This window comes from Nycticebus coucang, chromosome 1 (genome assembly GCF_027406575.1).
Source record: "Nycticebus coucang isolate mNycCou1 chromosome 1, mNycCou1.pri, whole genome shotgun sequence".
Taxonomy (NCBI): domain Eukaryota; kingdom Metazoa; phylum Chordata; class Mammalia; order Primates; family Lorisidae; genus Nycticebus; species Nycticebus coucang.
The window spans coordinates 133,795,555-133,814,299 of NC_069780.1; the positions used below are offsets into that span (position 1 = coordinate 133,795,555).

Sequence of the window (18,745 nt, forward strand, 5' to 3'; positions counted from 1 at the left end):
CCAACTATTGAAGAACCTAATAGTGGTATATTAATCTGTTAATATACTTGTATATATATAGTATTTATTATAGTGAAAAGAGTATTTTAAGAGAAAATTTTGTAAACTATTTTTAACAATAGTTTGCATTTTATTAAATGTTGAGGAGAAGGAATTGTTCTTCCTTTTCCCTCATGCTCAAACCTTCACTCATAGAAGAAAATACTCAGAAACATACCTGCCCTCTCTATGAGAGAAAATGCCAGGGAGATAAACCCTGTCACTTCTTTCCTAGCCTACCAACATTCTTACCAACTGTTGATTTTCAAAAGATGAAGAATTATTGATATGATTGGTCATAGCTAAGGATATTTGTTTTGTTATATTTTACTAGCAGACTAGATCACATGCAGGTTAAGGCCAAGACTAATACAAATTTCCTTTTTTCATTGACTACTACTATAGAGCAAATAATAGGGTCAGAGCCTTTCTCAGAGCCCCAGCTATTTCACTCTCCATCTCTATAAACATATTTGAAGGTTCTGTGATTTAGAGCAACTTGGCTTACCAAAGAAGCCTTACATTTAGAGTTACTGGATCCTCTGGTAGAAAGTACTGTATCTATTCCTACATGTCTGTTGTTTCTTGTTTTCTTGATCAAATACCCAAAAGGAATAAAGGAATAAAGTATAATGGTAATAGGGGAAAAAAGAATCCAGAATGGAAAGAGGATCCAAGAGAACTTTATAGAGGCAATGAATCACATTAATACTGACTAAGAGCATGGAGTTTGGAATCAGATGAAATCTGGTTTTAATACTAGCTGTGTGATGCTGAGCAACTTCCTGAACCCCCCCGTAAGTCTCACTTTCCTCTTCTGTAAAATGGGGATAATAAATAAACTACCTTAAAGGGTTTATATAAAGATTAAATAAGATGATTCATGGAAAGTGTTTGGCATCCAGCATGTGACAAGTGCTCAGTAATTGTTAGCTCTAAGTAGTTAGTTAATAATGAGGTGCTAATTAACATGAAGATTTTATAATAATTGTGGACTTAATTTATCCTTCCCATCTTTGTCACCTTTAAACTGATAAAATGAAGCTAAATTTTCCACATTCTTACTATATTTTTTAAGTAAAAATTCCTGCTGTCCAGTCAAAAAGACATAAACAGTGCTTTTGTGATGATGGAATAACTGTTGATCCACCTTCCTTTTCACACCAAGGAGAAATGAGAGAAAACCTTCCTGTGGTGAGTAAAGTTGAAATTTTTCATTCTTCATCCTAGAAAATTGCATTCCTTTGGGCGACCCAGGCATTGGCTATTGGTAGCTTTCTTTTCATTTTTAGGACACAACAGTCCAAAATAAGATTATTGTAAGAAAATACAATAGCATAATTGAACAGAATGAGCCAAGAAGGATGCTATGTGGTTAACTCTTAATTATCTGAATTAAATGCAGAATTGTGGATTAGCTGCTGTCCTTCATACATAGCTTGAGTTCTCTGGCTGTTTCGTGTCCCACAGACCTTGCAACTGTATGAATGTGTCTTCACTCACTCCTAAAAGCATCTAGGATACATAGGATGTAGAAATGATTCTGGAACCCACTCACAGAAAAGGAAAGCAACTGATTTAGCTTTTCTGGATTCCAAATGGTTTATAAGTGATATAATTTGCTTTGAAATCCACCATTTAAAGGTAGATTTTTGCAAAAATAATGTAACTGTTGCTCAATAAAATGTATGTTGATTGATGAGATGGGTAGTTTAGTTTGACAACACAAAGCTTAACTACCTGCAGACTTCTTAAGCAGGGTAGCATACTCAATGAAATATTATTTTGAATGATATTTGTTGGCCCATAGCGGCCAAGACTTAAATACATCCACAATAAGAGCAAGACAAAAGGGAAAGTAGGCACCAAAAGATGTTTTGTTTTGTGAATAGAGGCTTAGCTGGGGCACAAGGTTAGGCCTTTAGTTTGCTTTTATAACCATAAGCCACAGTGTTAATAGGTGAACATTAGGGTTTTTTGTTTTGTATATTTATATTTTATAGTTGCACTTGGATGCATTTAATAAATGGCAGCCATAAGATTGTTTTACTACATACTCAGATGATTTTATTATGTACCTTTTTTAATATCCCTTGTGGGCACCAAAGTAAAATTTCAGAGAAACATAGTTTAGAAAGTTTCGAAGACCTACATGTTTTAGAAATGAATGTGTATCAAGAGTATATTGAAAGATAAGATAGTTCAGTCCAGTGACCATTATGCAGCAACAGCTATGTGGAAACCATACACAAATATAAAAGCCATCTTTCTGCCTTGATGAGGAAATATAACTATAAGACATAATAATATACATATATGTTATGTAGCAATGAAATCCTTAAATAATTCTTAGAAAAGAGAAATCGATATGGAATAGATAAATCATAAGTTTTGTATGTAAGATGGGTTTCATATATAAGCAGTATTACTGAGCTCTTACTTTGTATTGGTGCTATCCTTAGCATTTTACATGTATTATTTAATTTGGGTATAGATAGGATAAGCAACTTGCAGAGTCACCCAGCTAGAAGAGGTGGAGCCAGGATTCATATACAGGAATCTAGTTCATGTCAGAGGCCCCTCTACAATCGTCTCTCTCTTGAGAGAGAAAACGATCTGGGGATAGTAAATTGAAAGCATTCCAGACAGGAAGGTTATGTTAGTACTAACAAGGGCTTGAAGAGGTGGTATAAAGTCCCCTTCAAGAGTTTTTGAGGGAGTAATGTTTTTATTTCTAAGATTATCTGCGAGATTTTAATAGTGTGCAATGAGAGTCATACAGCCTTCACTTTAAGGCTGTGTTGCATGCATGTGATCTTTTTTTTTTTTTTTTTTTGTAGAGACAGTCTCACTTTACCACCCTCGGGTAGAGTGCCGTGGCGTCACACGGCTCACAGCAACCTCTCATTCTTAGGCTTAAGCGATTCTCTTGCCTCAGCCTCTCGAGCCGGGACTACAGGCGCGCGCCACAACGCCCGGCTATTTTTTTGTTGCAGTCTGGCTGGGGCCGGGCTTGAACCCGCCACCCTCGGCATATGGGGCCGGCGCCCTACCGACTGAGCCACAGGCGCCGCCCCGCATGTGATCTTTAAATATCATTGCTGAGTAGTTTATTTTTTTTCTCCTGTGACTATAATTTTGTTACAGTCAAGGAGAAAAAATTCATGGCTGTTGCATGCATGTGATCTTTAAATATTATTGCTGAGTAGTTTATTTTCTTCTCCTGTGACTAATTTTCACAGAAGTCAATGAAAAATTATGATATTTTTATATAGTTGCTGTTCTTGCATTCTGTTTTCCAGGAGAGCTACATAAATCAAGATATATTTATTTTCGTTCAAATTTCCAACATCTATACAGTTGAGGCTGTACAAAGCATGAGTAGATTTTGAGCATAAAGAGAAATGAGCATTTTTAGGAGCATCTTCTTTAGCTCTTTATTTACTGTGTGTTAGTAGCATGTCAGAGAACACATCTATTCCATTATAATGAAGGTACTAATATTTTCTATCTGATAGCATCAGACGCTTAGTGCCATTCTACAAGATATAGAAGAAAAGCAAGAAGATTTATTAGCATTTGAAATACTAAACCCTGAAGATGCAGGTAAATATGAACTCATAAGTATGATTATTTTAGATATCCAAGGTCATTGCTACCTCATCTTCTTAAGGTACATGTTTACTTCAAAGCTCACAAGGGCTGAAAAATAGTGTTCTGTTTTTATGTGAGAGTATTTAAAGTGCCAGGAATTATCAATAGTCAATGATGCAAACCACTAGTTTGTGTAATTATTGATAAGGGTAATTCTAGATGCAAGGTGTAGCATGAGTAATATGAGAGACATTCAGAACCCTGATGAGAGATAAGCTACAACTGCCAATGTGTTTAGATGAAGACATGACAGAAAGCATAAGAGAGACTAGGGATGAGATTATATTACCCTCTGGTTCCACAGCTTTACCCAGCCCTGGTAACCCTTAAAAATAGATCAGAAGAGGAATGTGCAGTGAAGACGCAAGCAAAGCAAATCCTCATACTTTTCTTTTCTTATTTTTTAATTATTAAATCATAGCTGTGTACATTAATGCAATCATGGGGCACCATACACTGGTTTTATAGACCGTTTGACACATTTTCACCACACTGGTTAACATAGCCTTCCTGGCATTTTCTTAGTTACTGTGTTAAGACATTTACATTCTACATTTACTAAGTTTCACATATACCATTGTTAGATGCACCACGGGTGTAATCCCACCAATCACCCTCCCTCCGCCCACCTCCCTACTCCCTCCCCTCCCTTTCCCCCTTCCCCCTATTCTTAGGTTATAACTGGGTTATATCTTTCATGTGAAAGCCATAAATTAGTTTCATAGTAGGGCTGAGTACATTGGATACTTTTTCTTCCATTCTTGAGATACTTTACTAAGAAGAATATGTTCCAGCTCCATCCATGTAAACATGAAAGACGTAAAGTCTCCATTTTTCTTTAAGGCTGCATAATATTCCATGATGTACATATACCACAATTTATTAATTCATTCATGGATCGATGGGCACTTGGGCTTCTTCCATGACTTAGCAATTATGAATTGGGCTGTAATAAACATTCTGGTACAACTATCTTTGTTATAATGTGATTTTTGGTCTTCTGGGTATATACCTAGTAGAGGAATTATAGGATTGAATGGCAGATCTATTTTTAGATCTCTAAGTGTTCTCCAAACATCTTTCCAAAAGGAATGTATTAATTTGCATTCCCACCAGCAGTGCAAAAGTGTTCCCTTTTCTCCACATCCACGCCAACATCTCTGGTCCTGGGATTTTGTGATATGGGCTAATCTTACTGGAGTTACATGACATCTCAAAGTAGTTTTTATTTGCATTTCTCTGATGATTAAAGATGATGAGCATTTTTTCATATGTCTGTAGGCCATGCGCCTGTCTTCTTCAGAGAAGTTTCTCTTCAAGTCCCTTGCCCAGCCTGCAATGGGATCACTTGTTCTTTTCTTGCTTATTTATACGTTTGAGTTCTCTGTGGATTCTGGTTGTTAAACTTTTGTTGGAGACATAACCTGCAAATATCTTCTCCCATTCTGAGGGCTGTCTGCTTGCTTTACTTATTGTGCTCTTGGCTGTGCACAAGCTTTTTAGTTTGATCATGTCCCAGTAGTGTATTTTTGAAACTGGTTCAATTGCCCAGGGGGTCCTCATAAAATACTCACCCAGACCGATTTCTTCAAGGGTTTTCCCTGCACTCTCTTCTAGTATTTTTATAGTTTCACGTCTCAAGTTTAAATCTTTAATCCAATGAGAGTCTATCTTAGTTAATGGTGAAAGGTGTGGGTCCAGTTTCAGTCTTCTACAGGTTGCCAGCCAGTTCACCCAGCACCATTTGTTAAATAAGGGATCTTTTCCCCACTGAATGTTTTTAATTGGCTTGTCAAAGATCAAATAATGGTAAGTAGCTGGATTCATCTCTTGGTTCTCTATTCTGTTCCAGACACCTACTTCTTTGTTTTTGTGCTAGTGCCATGCTGTTTTGATCACTATCGATTTATAGTATAGTCTGAGGTCTAGTAGAGTGATTCCTCCTGCTTTGTTTTTATTTCTGAGTAATGTCTTGGCTATTCGAGGTTTTTTCTGATTCCATATAAAACGAAGTATTTTTTTTTCCAAGATCTTTAAAGTATGACAGTGAAGCTTTAATAGGGATTGAATTAAAATTATATATTGCTTTGGGTAGTATGGACATTTTAACAATGTTGATTCTTCCCAGCCATGAGCATGGTATGTTTTTCCATTTGTTAACATTTTCAGCTATTTCCTTTCTTAGAGTTTCATAGTTCTCTTTATAGAGATCTTTAACGTCCTTTGTTAGATAAACTCCCAAATATTTCATCTTCTTTGGCACTACTGTGAATGGAATACAGTCCTTAACTGTTTTTTCAGCTTGACTATTGTTAGTATATATAAAGGCTACCGATTTATGAATGTTGATTTTGCTGCTGTATTCCTTTTTCACTTCTAAGAGTTTTGTAGTAGAATCCCTGGTGTTTTCCAGATATACAATCATATCATCCGTGAAGAGCAAAAGTTTGATTTCTTCTGACCCTGTATGGATACGCTTGATCACCTTTTCTTCCCTAATTGCGGTGACTAAAACTTCCATTTCAATGTTAAAGAGCAGTGGAGACAATGGGCAGCCTTGTCTGGTTCCTGACAAGGAATTGAATGATTTCAATTTAACTCCATTCAATTCGATATTGGCTGTGGGTTTGCTGTAGATGGCCTCTATCAGTTTAAGGAATGTCCCTTCTATACCAATTTTCTTAAGTGTTCTGGTCATGAAGGGATGCTAGATATTATCAAAAGCTTTTTCTGTATCAATTGAGAGAATCATATGGTCTTTGTTTTTTTATTTGTTTATGTGCTGAATTATACTTACAGATTTATGGATATTGAACCAGCCTTGAGACCCTGGCATAAAACCGACTTGGTCATGATGTATAATTTGTTTGATGTGTTGCTGGATTCTGTTTTTTAGGATCTTGTTGAAAATTTTTGCATCTATATTCATTAGTGATATTGGTCTATAATTTTCTTTTCTTGTTGGGTCTTTTCCTGGTTTGGGGATCAGGGTGATGTTTGCTTCATAGAACGTGTTGGGTAGTCTTCCTTCTTTTTCTACATTTTGGAACAGGTTGAGTAATATCAGTACTAATTCCTCTTTAAAGGTTTCAGAGAATTCTGACGTGAAGCCATCTGGTCCCGGGCTTTTCTCTTTAGGGAAATTTTGTATGGTTGATGCTATTTCAGAACTAGATATGGGCCTGTTCAACATTTCCACTTGATTCTGGCTAAGTCTTGGAAGGTGATGTACTTCCAAGTATTGGTCAATTTCCTTCAGATTTTCATATTTCTAAGAATAACATTTCTTGTAATATTCATTAAGGATTTTTTGAATTTCTGAGGAGTCTATTGTTATTTCGTCTTTGTCATTTCTGATTGATGAGATTAGAGATTTTACTCTTTTTTTCCTGGTTAGGTTAGCCAAAGGTTTATCTATTTTATTGACCTTTTCAAAAAACCAACTCTTTGATTTATTGATCTGTTGTATAATTCTTTTATTTTTAATTTCATTTAATTATGCTCTAATTTTCATTATTTCTTTTCTTCTACTGGGTTTGGGGTTGGAATGTTCTTTCTTTTCCAGTTGCTTTAGATGTCCCATTAAGTTGTTAACTTCCTCTCTTTCCGTTCTCTTGAGGAAGACTTGCAGTGCTATAAATTTCCCTCTTAGGTCTGCCTTTGCGGTATCCCAGAGGTTCTGATAATTCGTGTCTTCATTATTGTTTTGTTCCAAAAATTTGGCAATTTCCTTCTTAATCTCATCTCTGACCCAGCTATCATTCAGCATAAGGTTATTTAACGTCCATGTTTTTGTATGAGTATGCAGATTCCTGTTGTTACTGAGTGCAACTTTTATTCCATGGTGGTCCGAGAAGGTGCAGGGAATAATTTCCATTCCTTTAAATTTACTGAGGTTAGACTTGTGACTTAAGATGTGATCAATTTTGGAGTATGTTCCATGGGCTGATGAGAAGTATGTGTATTCAGTTTTGTGAGGATGAAATGTTCTGTAGATGTCTGCTAAATCCAAATGTTGGATGGTTAGGTTTAAATCTAAAATTTCTTTGCTCAGCTTCTTATTGGAGGATCAATCCAACACTGCAAAAGGAGTGTTGAAATCTCCAACTATAATGGAGCTGGAGGAAATCAAGTTGCTTATGTCTGTTAGAGTTTCTCTTATGAACTGAGGTGCATTCTGGTTGGGTGCATAGATAGTAATAATTGAAATATCATCATATTGAGTATTACCCTTAACAAATATGAAGTGACCATTCTTATCCTTCCTTACTTTTGTTGGTTTAAAGCCTATTGTATCTGCAAATAGAATTGCAACACCTGCTTTTTACTGATTACCATTTGCCTGAAAATATGGACGACCATCCTTTCACCCTAAGTGTATATTTATCTTTTAGGGTAAGATGTGACTCTTTTATGCAGCAAATATCTCACCTGAGTTTTTGTATTCAGTCAGCTAACCTGTGCTTCTTTAGAGGACAGTTTAAGCCATTTACATTAATGAAGAATATTGATAAGTCTGGTAAAATTGTGGGTATCAAGTTTTTCGAAAGCCCAGTGGACATTTTTAATCTTTTCACCACTGTGGAAGTTGGAGTTTGATCAAAAGTTTCTGAGTGAGTTTACTTTTGTGGTAGAGGATTGGGCTGGTCATTATGGAGGATAGGTCTGAGAATATCCTGAAGAGCTGGTTTGGTTATGGCAAATCTCTTCAACATATGAATGTCATTAAAGTATTTAATTTCTCCATCATAAATGAAACTCAGTTTAGCTGGATACAGGGTTAAAAGTTATTTTGCTTTAGGAGATTAAAAGGCGATGACCACCCTCTTCTGGCTTGAAAAGTTTCAGCAGAGAGATCTGCAGTCATTCTAATATTCTTCCCTTTGTAGGTTAATGGATTTCTTACTTCTGGCTGCTTTCAGAATTTTCTCCTTCATATTAACTTTAGTGAAGTTAATTATGATATACCTGGGGGATGTCTTATTGGGATTGAGTCATGCTGGGGTTCTGAAACTGTCTGCTGTCTGAATTTCAGAATCTCTTGGCATATCTGGAGAATTCTCTTTCGTAATTTCATGGAGAAGGGCCTCTGTGCCTTGCAAGGCCACTTCATCACTTTCCGGGATTCCAACGAGACGGATATTAGCCTTCGAATTATCCCAGAGCTCTCTGAAAGAATGATCTGTTTTTTGCTCTTCGTTTCTCTTCCTCGTTGAGAGTTTGGGAGCGTTCAAAGGCTTTGTCTTCAATGTGAGAAATCCTTTCTTCTGCTTGCTCCACTCTGTTACTGAGGGATTCTACTGTATTTTTCAGATCTTTGAGGGCTGCAAATTCTTGCTTCAGTGCATCAAAATCTTTGGTGGTTTTGTCTTTAAATTCGTTAAATTCTTGAGACAACTGTTGAATTTCTGCTCGAATTTCTAATTCCAAATTTTCCTCCATTATATTAATCTTGTTTGCAATCCAGATTCTGAATTCGATTTCTGACATCTCGGCCAGCTGTTTATGAATGGGATCTTCATTTACATCTGCCATATCTTTCCTTGGGGGGGTTAATCTGTTCTGGTTATTCATGTTACCAGAGTTTTCCCGCTGATTCCACCCCATGATTGTTTTACACCATTTGATTTTTCCCCTGGAGCTTTGTTGAGGACACGTACAGTTCTATGGCCTGAGAAACTGGGGACCTGTTTGGTGTGGTGGGGCTAAGTGGTTCTGTCTTGTTTTCAACTGGTCTCTGTTTGACCCTAGTGAAACAGTTACTCTGGGTTGAGGTCTCAGCTGTGGAGAAATACCAACAATTAAGTCACCCTGCCCCCCACAGGCAATGATTGGAAAAGGAAAATCAAACCTTCCTACAACCACACACCCAGGGCACCACCTGAATAGTCCTCGGGCAACTGGCACAGTTCAAAAAGTCCAAATCAATTGTCTCAGTCAGCACCTGTCTCAGGCGGGAGAGTTTAAAAGGTCTCTGGCAATTGGATTGCAGGGGTCTGGTGACTACTCAGATATGGCTTGCTTTGGTGCTCCGTGGAGTCAAGAGGACCCACCCAGCAAGTAGATCAGTCTGGGAAGGTTGATGCCTCCTTCTCGACCTTGCACCTCTGTCACACCCAGTCACTGATAGCCCCGCAGGGCTGTGACTCAGTTGCCTGTAGTTAACATATACTCCAGGGGTTTGCACCTGCCTGAATCACAAGAGAAATCTATTTCTGCTCAGCCAGGCCGCTGCACTCTGCCTCTGTCTAGCAGGGGGAGGTGAGGCCTGACAACCTCGGGCACTTGTCAAAGGCTAGGGGGTGTTCACTCAGTTCCAGCCCCACCTCTGATTGATGTTACTGACAGAACAGAACAACTTTGCGGGAGTTTGTTTCTGTCCCTGCTAAATTCCCCTGCAGAAGCGAAGCTGTTTTGAGTTCCCAGAGCCTACGCCTCAGGCCCTGTCTTTGCTCCTGCAGGTTTGTGTTTGGTTAGCTGTCAGTTCTAGCCACCTGTCTTCCTTTGTCTAGAGGCTGACGATCCCCTGAAGGCCGGGTGCATCCTAGGCTTAGTAAAGCGGTCCTCTGGGTCAGCCTTGCCCTGGGAACTTCCCAGCTCGTGCGTGCATTTCTAGTCCCTGCGCTCCACCCAGGCCCGTACCACCTCAGGCAAACCCTTTACTCACAGGGCCTGCTTTTCCATCCCAGATCTGTTCCGTCATGGTTGACACCTGAGTAGATGCCCAGCCTCGTCTGGTTACCCAGGGAGACAGGGGGTGTGGTTTCGGAATATCCAGGAGTGAGCCCTATTGTTGCCAAAAGACGGCTGCTGCTCTGCACCTCTGGGCACTGCCACTCCGGTGTGGTTCCCTCTCAGCAGACTATCCTCTCCTCACTCCCGTGCCATAGAGTCAGCACTGACCAGCTGCAGGTTAGGCCCTGTCCACACCCCTCAGGAAATCACCCAAGAATCTGGACTCCTGGGGGACAGGCCTCCAGACCTCAGAGTGAAAGTGGAGGGGAGTGCTGGGAGCTCAAGAGTTGCAGGTAGAGAATATATACAGTTTTATGCCTGGCAGGAGAACGCCGTGGCACTCTAGTAGGGGAGGTAGGTCCAGTTTTTAGAGGGTCTCTCCCGTGGAGTGTAGTGGGAGGACCTTTGAACTCTGCTCGTTTGTGGGGCACTCTGAGTCGTTCTCATGGGGGAGGGGACTCCTGTCCACTTGGTGATTGATTTTGTACCTTTTGTTTATATCCTTGGGGTCGTAGCTCACCTCAGTGGGGTTGATGTGCGTCCTTTAACCTTCTCTCTTGGTGCAGCTCTAATCCACCAGGTTACTTGCTAAATTTCTGTCCTTTAACTCTCCTTGTGGATGGGAGCCTCTGTGGAAAGCTGGCTTCAGTCAGCCATCTTGTCTCCGCCCCCACCCCCATACTTTTCAAAAGAGCACATATACCAGGTGGATGTTGTACTGCAAAGATGTTTGCAAAATGATTCAAAATAGCAAATAATCATGATTTCTAATAATCTTAATTTCTCAAATTTCAGTGAATATTTACAAGCACCTAATGATTCTCATTTGTATTTTTTAAGCTATAATTTCTAACTCCTGATGTGAGCTATCAACTCCTGACACAGTTATGATTTATAACTCCTGAGCTATGAAAATAGCTCCTGATATATTCAGATCTGAATTTTTTAAGTTATTAGAAGTAGTTAGCTAAAAGTAAAGAATTGGCAATACCTCATCAATCTTTTGCGTAGCAAGATACAACTGTTCATCTCTTATCCTAACTCATGTTTGGATAGCCTTAAAAAAATCATTTTGTTTTAAATTATACCCATTCTACTTTTTATCCTGGCCCATCATGTGTTAGATGTTATGTTTTGAGGAAAATATTATAAAATAGTTTATATACCTATAGTTAGTATTAGTTAGTATGTCTTATTTATTATTTATAATATCTTATGTATCTAAGATGATTTTTTCCAAGTTTATATTTTTTTTATTATAAAAGGCATACAGATACATTTCAAAAAATAATAAAGAGGAAAAATGCTAATATTACCTATTGTCCCACTGCAATATTTTGTGGTATTTGTTTGTAGGCCCCCTTCTTTCTCCCGTACCTTGGTCTAAGAACATAGTTATGCAATTAAACCTCAATAAAACTGTTAAAAACATACTTTTAATCATGCTAGATTTGCTGTTTTTGCATTCTTTCATTCTCATAAACTTCATTCTTGGTGATTATATAGTATTCCATTCAAGAAATATTCCACAGTTTATAGAATTTTTTTTCATGTAACATTTACATTATTTCTCAGTTTTTGCTGTTACACTACAACATGCAATTTTCTCTGGACTTAACAATTATCTTCTTTGGAAAGATTAACAGAATTGGAATTATTGGGCCAAATTATACAAACATTTTAAAATCTATTGATTTATATTGATAGATAGTATTATATACTGTAATAATTTTCACTTTGTAGCATAAGTATATTCATTTTAAATAACCTTACTAGTTTAATAAGAAAAATGTGCCTCATATTTTCATTTGCCTTGATTACTAGTGATTTTCACTAGTTTTATTACCTATTTTTTGAATCAACTATTTCTATTTGTTTACTCATGAATTGGAGCCTATTTATATAATAAAATTGATCCATTTTTTGTCATAACTACTGAAAATACATTTTTAGCCTTTTGACTGTCTTTTTATATTTTTATTTTTATTTATTATTATTATTTTCTTTTTTTTGTAGAGGCAGAGTCTCACTTTGTCCTCCTCAGTAGAGAGCTGTGGTGTCACAGCTCACAGCAAGCTCCAACTCCTGGGCTTAGGCGATTCTCTTGCCTCAGTCTCCCAAGTAGCTGGGACTATAGGCGCCTGCCACAACGCCCGGCTATTTTTTTGTTGCAGTTCAGCCAGGGCCGGGTTTGAACCCGCCATCCTCTGTATATGGAGCCAGCACCCTACTCACTGTGCCATAGGCGCTGCCCCAACTGTCTTTTTATTTTTAACATGTATTAGTTTGTGTTTAAATACAGAGGGTGTCAAAAAACTGTACAGACATTTTAAGAGATGTTATCTATGTATTACTTTTTGAACTTGAATTAAAGGTACCATTACTGATCAAATGTACCTAGACATGCTCTGCACAACCATTTTACCTACTTTTTATGCACTTTTTGAAAATGATGGATTTTACTTCCAACAAGATCTCTTAAAATACATATATATTTTTCTGGTACCCCAAGTATATAATCTTCAAATCCTGTATAGTAAAAATCTATCAGCCTTTTTCTTTTTCTTTGAATGCTTCTAAAGTTAAACACTTTTCTTCCCCCTACATCCAGGTTTTATAATTTAATTTTATTCTCTTCTATTTAACCAATATATTGGGTAATCATGATCCCTTTGAGAAACAAAGCCAAAGTAAAATGAATAGCAAGCATTTAGCATAAAAGAAACAAAATTTTAGGTAAAGTTCATGTTGTAATTGAGCCATTCATGCAGTGTATGTGCTGTGTACCCTTACATTGTGCCCATTAGGTGATTGCTTACAATTACCCTGCCTCCTTCCTTTTCCTCTTTCCTTCTTCCCCTCTCCCCAACACTTGAATTCAGTTATGTTTTTCTCTTGTGTGGGCATATAGTTGTTTATCTATTGGTTTCATATAAAGTATTGAATACATTGGATACTTACATTTTCATTCTTGTGATATTTTACTAAGAAGAATTTGCTTCAACATCCAGGTAAATACAAAAAATGTAACGTCTTCATCTTTTTATGGTATTCCATTAATATTAATACATTCAGGAGTTGATGGGCACTTGGATTGAATCCATGTCTTGGTGATTGTGAACTGAGCTGCAATGAACATTCTAATGCAAGTACAAACAATGTAACCTAATCATTTTTACCCTCATATTAATCTAAAAAAAATTTTTTTTGGAGACAGAGTCTCACTATGTCACCTGGGTAGAGTGCCGTGGTGTCATAGCTCATAGCAACCTCAAACTCTTGGGCTTAAGCAATTCTGTTGCCTCAGCCTCCCAAGTAGTTGGGACTACAGGTGCCCACCACAACGCCGGGCTATTTTGTTGTTGTAGTTGTTGTTTAGCAGGCCTAGGCTGGGTTCAAACCCACCAGCCCAGGTGTATATGGCTTGCACCCTAACCACTAAGCTAGGGAGCCGAGCCAATCTAAAATTTTTTGAAAGCTTTTTTTACAAATACCTTTTTGGGTTAAAAATAGTAACACAGTAATGCCACATGTAAAGTGCTCAATAAATGGTAGCTATTACTGGCATGGTTATTACTCTCTACGTAGCCTTAGAGACAGGAGACCTGGACTTCAGACTCAGCTGATACCCTTACTCATGATGTATCCTTGGATGATGTATAAAAGTTCTTGGTAAGTTTTCAAAGATTATCCAAAGAATAGTAGTAGTATCTAGTAAAATAAGAGTGCATAGGAAAATCAATATGTACCAAGCACTTTATATACATTATCTTTTTTTTTTTTTTTTTTTTTTTGAGACAGAGTCTCACTATGTCTGCCTCAGTAGGTGCTGTGGCGTCACAGCTCACAGCAACCTCCAACTCTTGGGCTTAAGCGATTCTCTTGCCTCCGCCTCCCCAGTAGCTGGGTCTACAGGCACCTGCCTCAACACCTGGCTATATTTTTTGTTGCAGTTGCCGTTGTTTAACACAGGCCGGGTTCAAACCTGCCAGCCTCAGTGTATGTCACGGGCGCTGTAACCACTGTGCTACGAGCGCCAAGCTGACATTATCTTGTTTAGTTCTCACAGTAACTTAAAAATAACTTAGGTTGAGATAATTTACTGTGTGTCTTTTGTGAAATCTCATACAATTTTGTTGCTTCTCAACCTCAGGAGCCCAGCCTAGAGAAAAACAATCAAATTCAAGTCGGAGTGATTTATAAACTCTCACCTAATAAGCACAGTGTAAGGGTACATGGCACACCCCTTTGGTAAAGGGCTTAACTACAAATTGGAATTTACCTAACAAATGGTAAAGGATGTAACATAATCGTTTTTATGCTAGTATTAATCTGAAATTTTAAAAAAGGAAGGAAAATAAAATTTTAAAGGCTTTCAGTTGCCTATTTGGGAATCTGGATTAGGACATGGTCCGTGTTTATTTGTAAATCCTGTGGATTTGTGATGGGAGAAAGGTCATGATGCCTTTACTTGGGAAGCAAAGGAAGAAAGTAGGAAAGAATTAACTATAAGATCTGTAAGCAACTTTAGGTATATCTAAGTGTTAAGTACAAAGAAGAACTCATGATTCCAATTTTGAAGTGCATTTATTTATAATTATATATCATATAAATATTTAAAACAAATTTTATACACATACCCTCAACATATTAATAGCAGTCTCCTTTGTGGAATAAAATAGAGGAAAATGAGGAAAGGGTGGGGAACTTGTGGCTTTAGGGCCACATGTGGCTTTCTGGATCCTTGAGTATTGTCTTTAGACTGAATCCAAACCCTTTACTGGGATTCGTTCTGTGAAGTTTAGATTTTATCAAGGGGCCACACTTGGGGATCTGGAGGTCCACATGTAGTCTTCAGGCTGCAGGTTTTTTATGTGCTTAGCCATACATCTCAAGGTATTTCCATAGAGTAACCTAATTAAATAAGCTTTAATTTGGATATCTGAGCCATTAATATTGGGGAAGAGGGGTGGGAATAATGCCTTTTAAAATTTAACAGTAGGACTTAATCATATGTGGCCAAATTTAATATTTGCTATTCTTCAATTAACTAACTTTTTATTACCATATTTCTAGAACAGTACATTGAAAAAATGTTAAAGATAAAAGAGGTTATGGATAATGTGCTTGCCAAACAGAAAGCAGAAAGGGATGATCTGGCTAAAAAATACAGGTGAGTGAAAAAATAAGAGTGCTTTAGCGTGTCTACAGTTTATTTTTAGCCTCAGTAGTGAGGCTTAGATTTTCTTTTAGAATACAAACATTGTTTAAGACAAAAAAATGACATTATGAGGTTGTCTGTTACCTCAGTGGGGAATTATACTTCCTGGAAAGATATTTTTCTACTTTATTACTTAAAATATTCAGAAAAGAGCATTTTTAATGTCATAAAAGTTTGTCTACAGTGAAAAATTTCATGAAAGCTCTTCTGGTCATAAATCCCACAAATAAATTTCTTTCCTTAATTAGCACTCTCAAATTTTCTACATTGAAATTTTTTTCATTTCCTGTCACAAATGTTGTCCTTCTAGCAGTTGATTAATTGGTTGATTAATTTCATGTTTTATTATATTCTCAGAATCTCAGGGTCTTTAAGGAAGGAGTTTTATCTGGATTATATTGGTTATATACCTCTATTCATTTTTTTCTTGAAAAATGTTATATAATTCTTATTCGGGCATTATTTTTATCAGTTTTTTATAGACTTGGCTACATAAGTCCCCCCCCCTTTTTTTTTTAAGATAGAATCTCACTCTGTTGCCCAGGTTAGAGTGCTGAGTCATCAGTCTCCCTTACAGCAACCTCAAACTCCTGGGCTCAAGTGACCCTTCTGCCTTAGCCTCCCAAGTAGCAAGGACTAGAGGTACCCACCACAATGCCCAGATAATTTTTAATAGAATTGGAGGCTTGCTCTTGCTCAGGCTGGTCTCAAACTCCTGAACTCAAGTGATCCTCCTGCCTCAGCTTTCCAGAGTGCTAGCATTACAGGCATGAGCCACAGTGTCCAGCCCTTAAATCCCTTTTTTTATTTGCATTTAATACTTCTAAATGTTTTCTTATTTATTCTTGTCTTACAATCATTTGATATCTATTACGTATTCAGTTTTTTCTAAACTTATTTAACAGTTGTCTGTTTGTACTTAGAAATGTACTGTCTTTTATCCCTATTTTGCCTTCCTCTCCACTGAATAAGTTCTACTATTTCCTGACTTAATTTCCTGTCAATATAAAGCAAGTGTATGATCTACAGAGAGATAATTGACTTTACAATATTTTCTAGGGTCTTTGGAGAGGCTTGTTTCAATATTTCTTTAGTTTTCTATGGTTAATAATGGAATTTTGGTTACCTAGAATTTTGGTAAGTTCCTGATCAATTGGAGTTTTAGGTGTATGTAAATTCTTACTGGTATTGCTATATGACTTTACATCTTGGTCTGTATATCTAAAGAGAACATCTTTGTGTTTTTGTCTGAACTCCTTGTTTTATATAATTTAAGTATGATATTATTTATTCCTTTTTTTTCTCTTCTGTATAACATCTGCATTTTATACCACCAGTTTTTCCTAAACTGATTTCTTCTTGATACTGTTTCCAGTTACATATACCACTACTTCTAACATCAAGCCTGCTGGGAGTTTAGTGTCAACAACTTTAAACTTTGATAGGAGAGGCAAGATAGCTATGCTACAGGTATTGCTTTTCCTTAAAACAGTGGTCCAGAGACCCTGGTAGATCTCTGAAACCAGGGAGTCTGTGAAATCAAAACTATTTTTATAGTAATGCTAAGATGTTATTCACCCTTTTGGCTTTCATTCTCTCATGAGTGTACAGTGGAACTTTCCAGAAGCCAAGTGATATATGTAAAATAATATCATTACTCTAAAGGCTAATAAAATGTGTGCTTATGTATTCTTCTGTTTTAAAAAATGTCTCAGTTTTGCCTAGGCATGGGGGCTTATACTTGTAATCCTAGTGTAATCCTAGCCCAGCCTCTGGGAGGCTGAGACTTGAGCCCAATAGTTTGAGGTTGCTGTGAGCTACGATGATGCCACTGTACTGTAGCAGGATGACAAAGCAAGACTCTGTCTCAAAAAAAAATTTCTTTTTCAGTTTTAATTTCTAAAACAGTAAATATTAATAGATATAATACATATACACAAAAGCTCTTTGGATTCCTTAATAATTTGTTTGTTTTGCTTTGTTTTTTTAAGACAGAAACTCACTCAGTTGCCCAGGCTAAAATACATCAGCCTAGTTCACAGCAACCTCAAACTACTGTGTTCAAGTGACTCTCCTGCCTCAGCTTCCAGAGTAACTGGCACACGCACCTGCCACAACACCTGCTAATTTTTCGATTTTCAGTAGAGATGGTGTTTTGCTTTGCTCAATTTGGTCTCAAACTCCTAAGCTCCAGTGATTCTCCACCTCAGCCTCCCGGAGTGTTAAGATTATAGGCATGAGCCACTACACCTGTCTTTCCTTTTTAAGAGTATAAATAGGTCCTGAAGCCAAAACATTTGAGAACCATTAGAAACAAAGTGTCTAATAGCCTGAAGGTCAGTGTAGGATGGGTGGGCATAACCAAAAGACAGAGGTGTGGAGGTGTGATAAGCCATTTCTTCTTCCTCAGTCCTCAGGATCAAATTTAGTTTGAGGAACTTCACAGGATGATGTTTATCTAGGTAGTCCCTCTAGACTTGAAAATGGCCCAGTACAAGTTCAAAGTGCAATTACCATAATTAATTGGTGAACTGGCACTTCTCACTTCTAGCTGAGATATGATTATTTCCAAAACAATCCTTTGTAACTAAGAGAACCTGAGTGGAGATTTTACTTCATAGTATACTTTCCATTTTAAACAGGTAAGCCAACCCCAAACTTAAAAGAGTGGTAGGCCTCCTTAGCCAAACTTTGCTACCTTCCAGCCAAAGACTAATGGATATAGCTGAAGTTCTGTTTGTCTTTTAGAGTTCACTCAGAACTGATAAATAATGATATGATTATAAAATCTAGATAGCCAAACAATTGCCTCCTTTAAAAAAAGCAGAATCCCTTTGAGCCACAGAATTTACAATTGCCAAAATGTGGAAACAGCCTAAATGCCCACCGACCCAGGAATGGATTAACAAGCTGTGGTATATGTACACCATGGAATACTATTCAGCCATTAAAAAAAAAATGGAGACTTTACAGCCTTTGTATTAACCCGAATGGAAGTAGAAGACATTATTCTTAGTAAAGCATCACAAGAATGGAGAAGCATGAATCCTATGTACTCAATTTTGATATGAGGACAATTAATGACAATTAAGGTCA

At 37.3% G+C, this 18,745-nt stretch overlaps 1 protein-coding gene across 2 annotated transcripts in view; it reads left to right on the forward strand.

The window, feature by feature from the left end:
- The window catches only part of ANKRD31 (ankyrin repeat domain 31), a 216,026-nt gene that overhangs the window by 153,129 nt on the left and 44,152 nt on the right, over positions 1–18,745 (forward strand). For both annotated transcript variants that reach the window (XM_053596250.1, XM_053596252.1), the window contains 3 exons: positions 1,118–1,233; positions 3,558–3,645; positions 15,505–15,601. In XM_053596250.1, the coding sequence (XP_053452225.1) occupies positions 1,118–1,233; positions 3,558–3,645; positions 15,505–15,601 (301 nt within the window). The remainder of the gene's footprint in view (positions 1–1,117; positions 1,234–3,557; positions 3,646–15,504; positions 15,602–18,745) is intronic.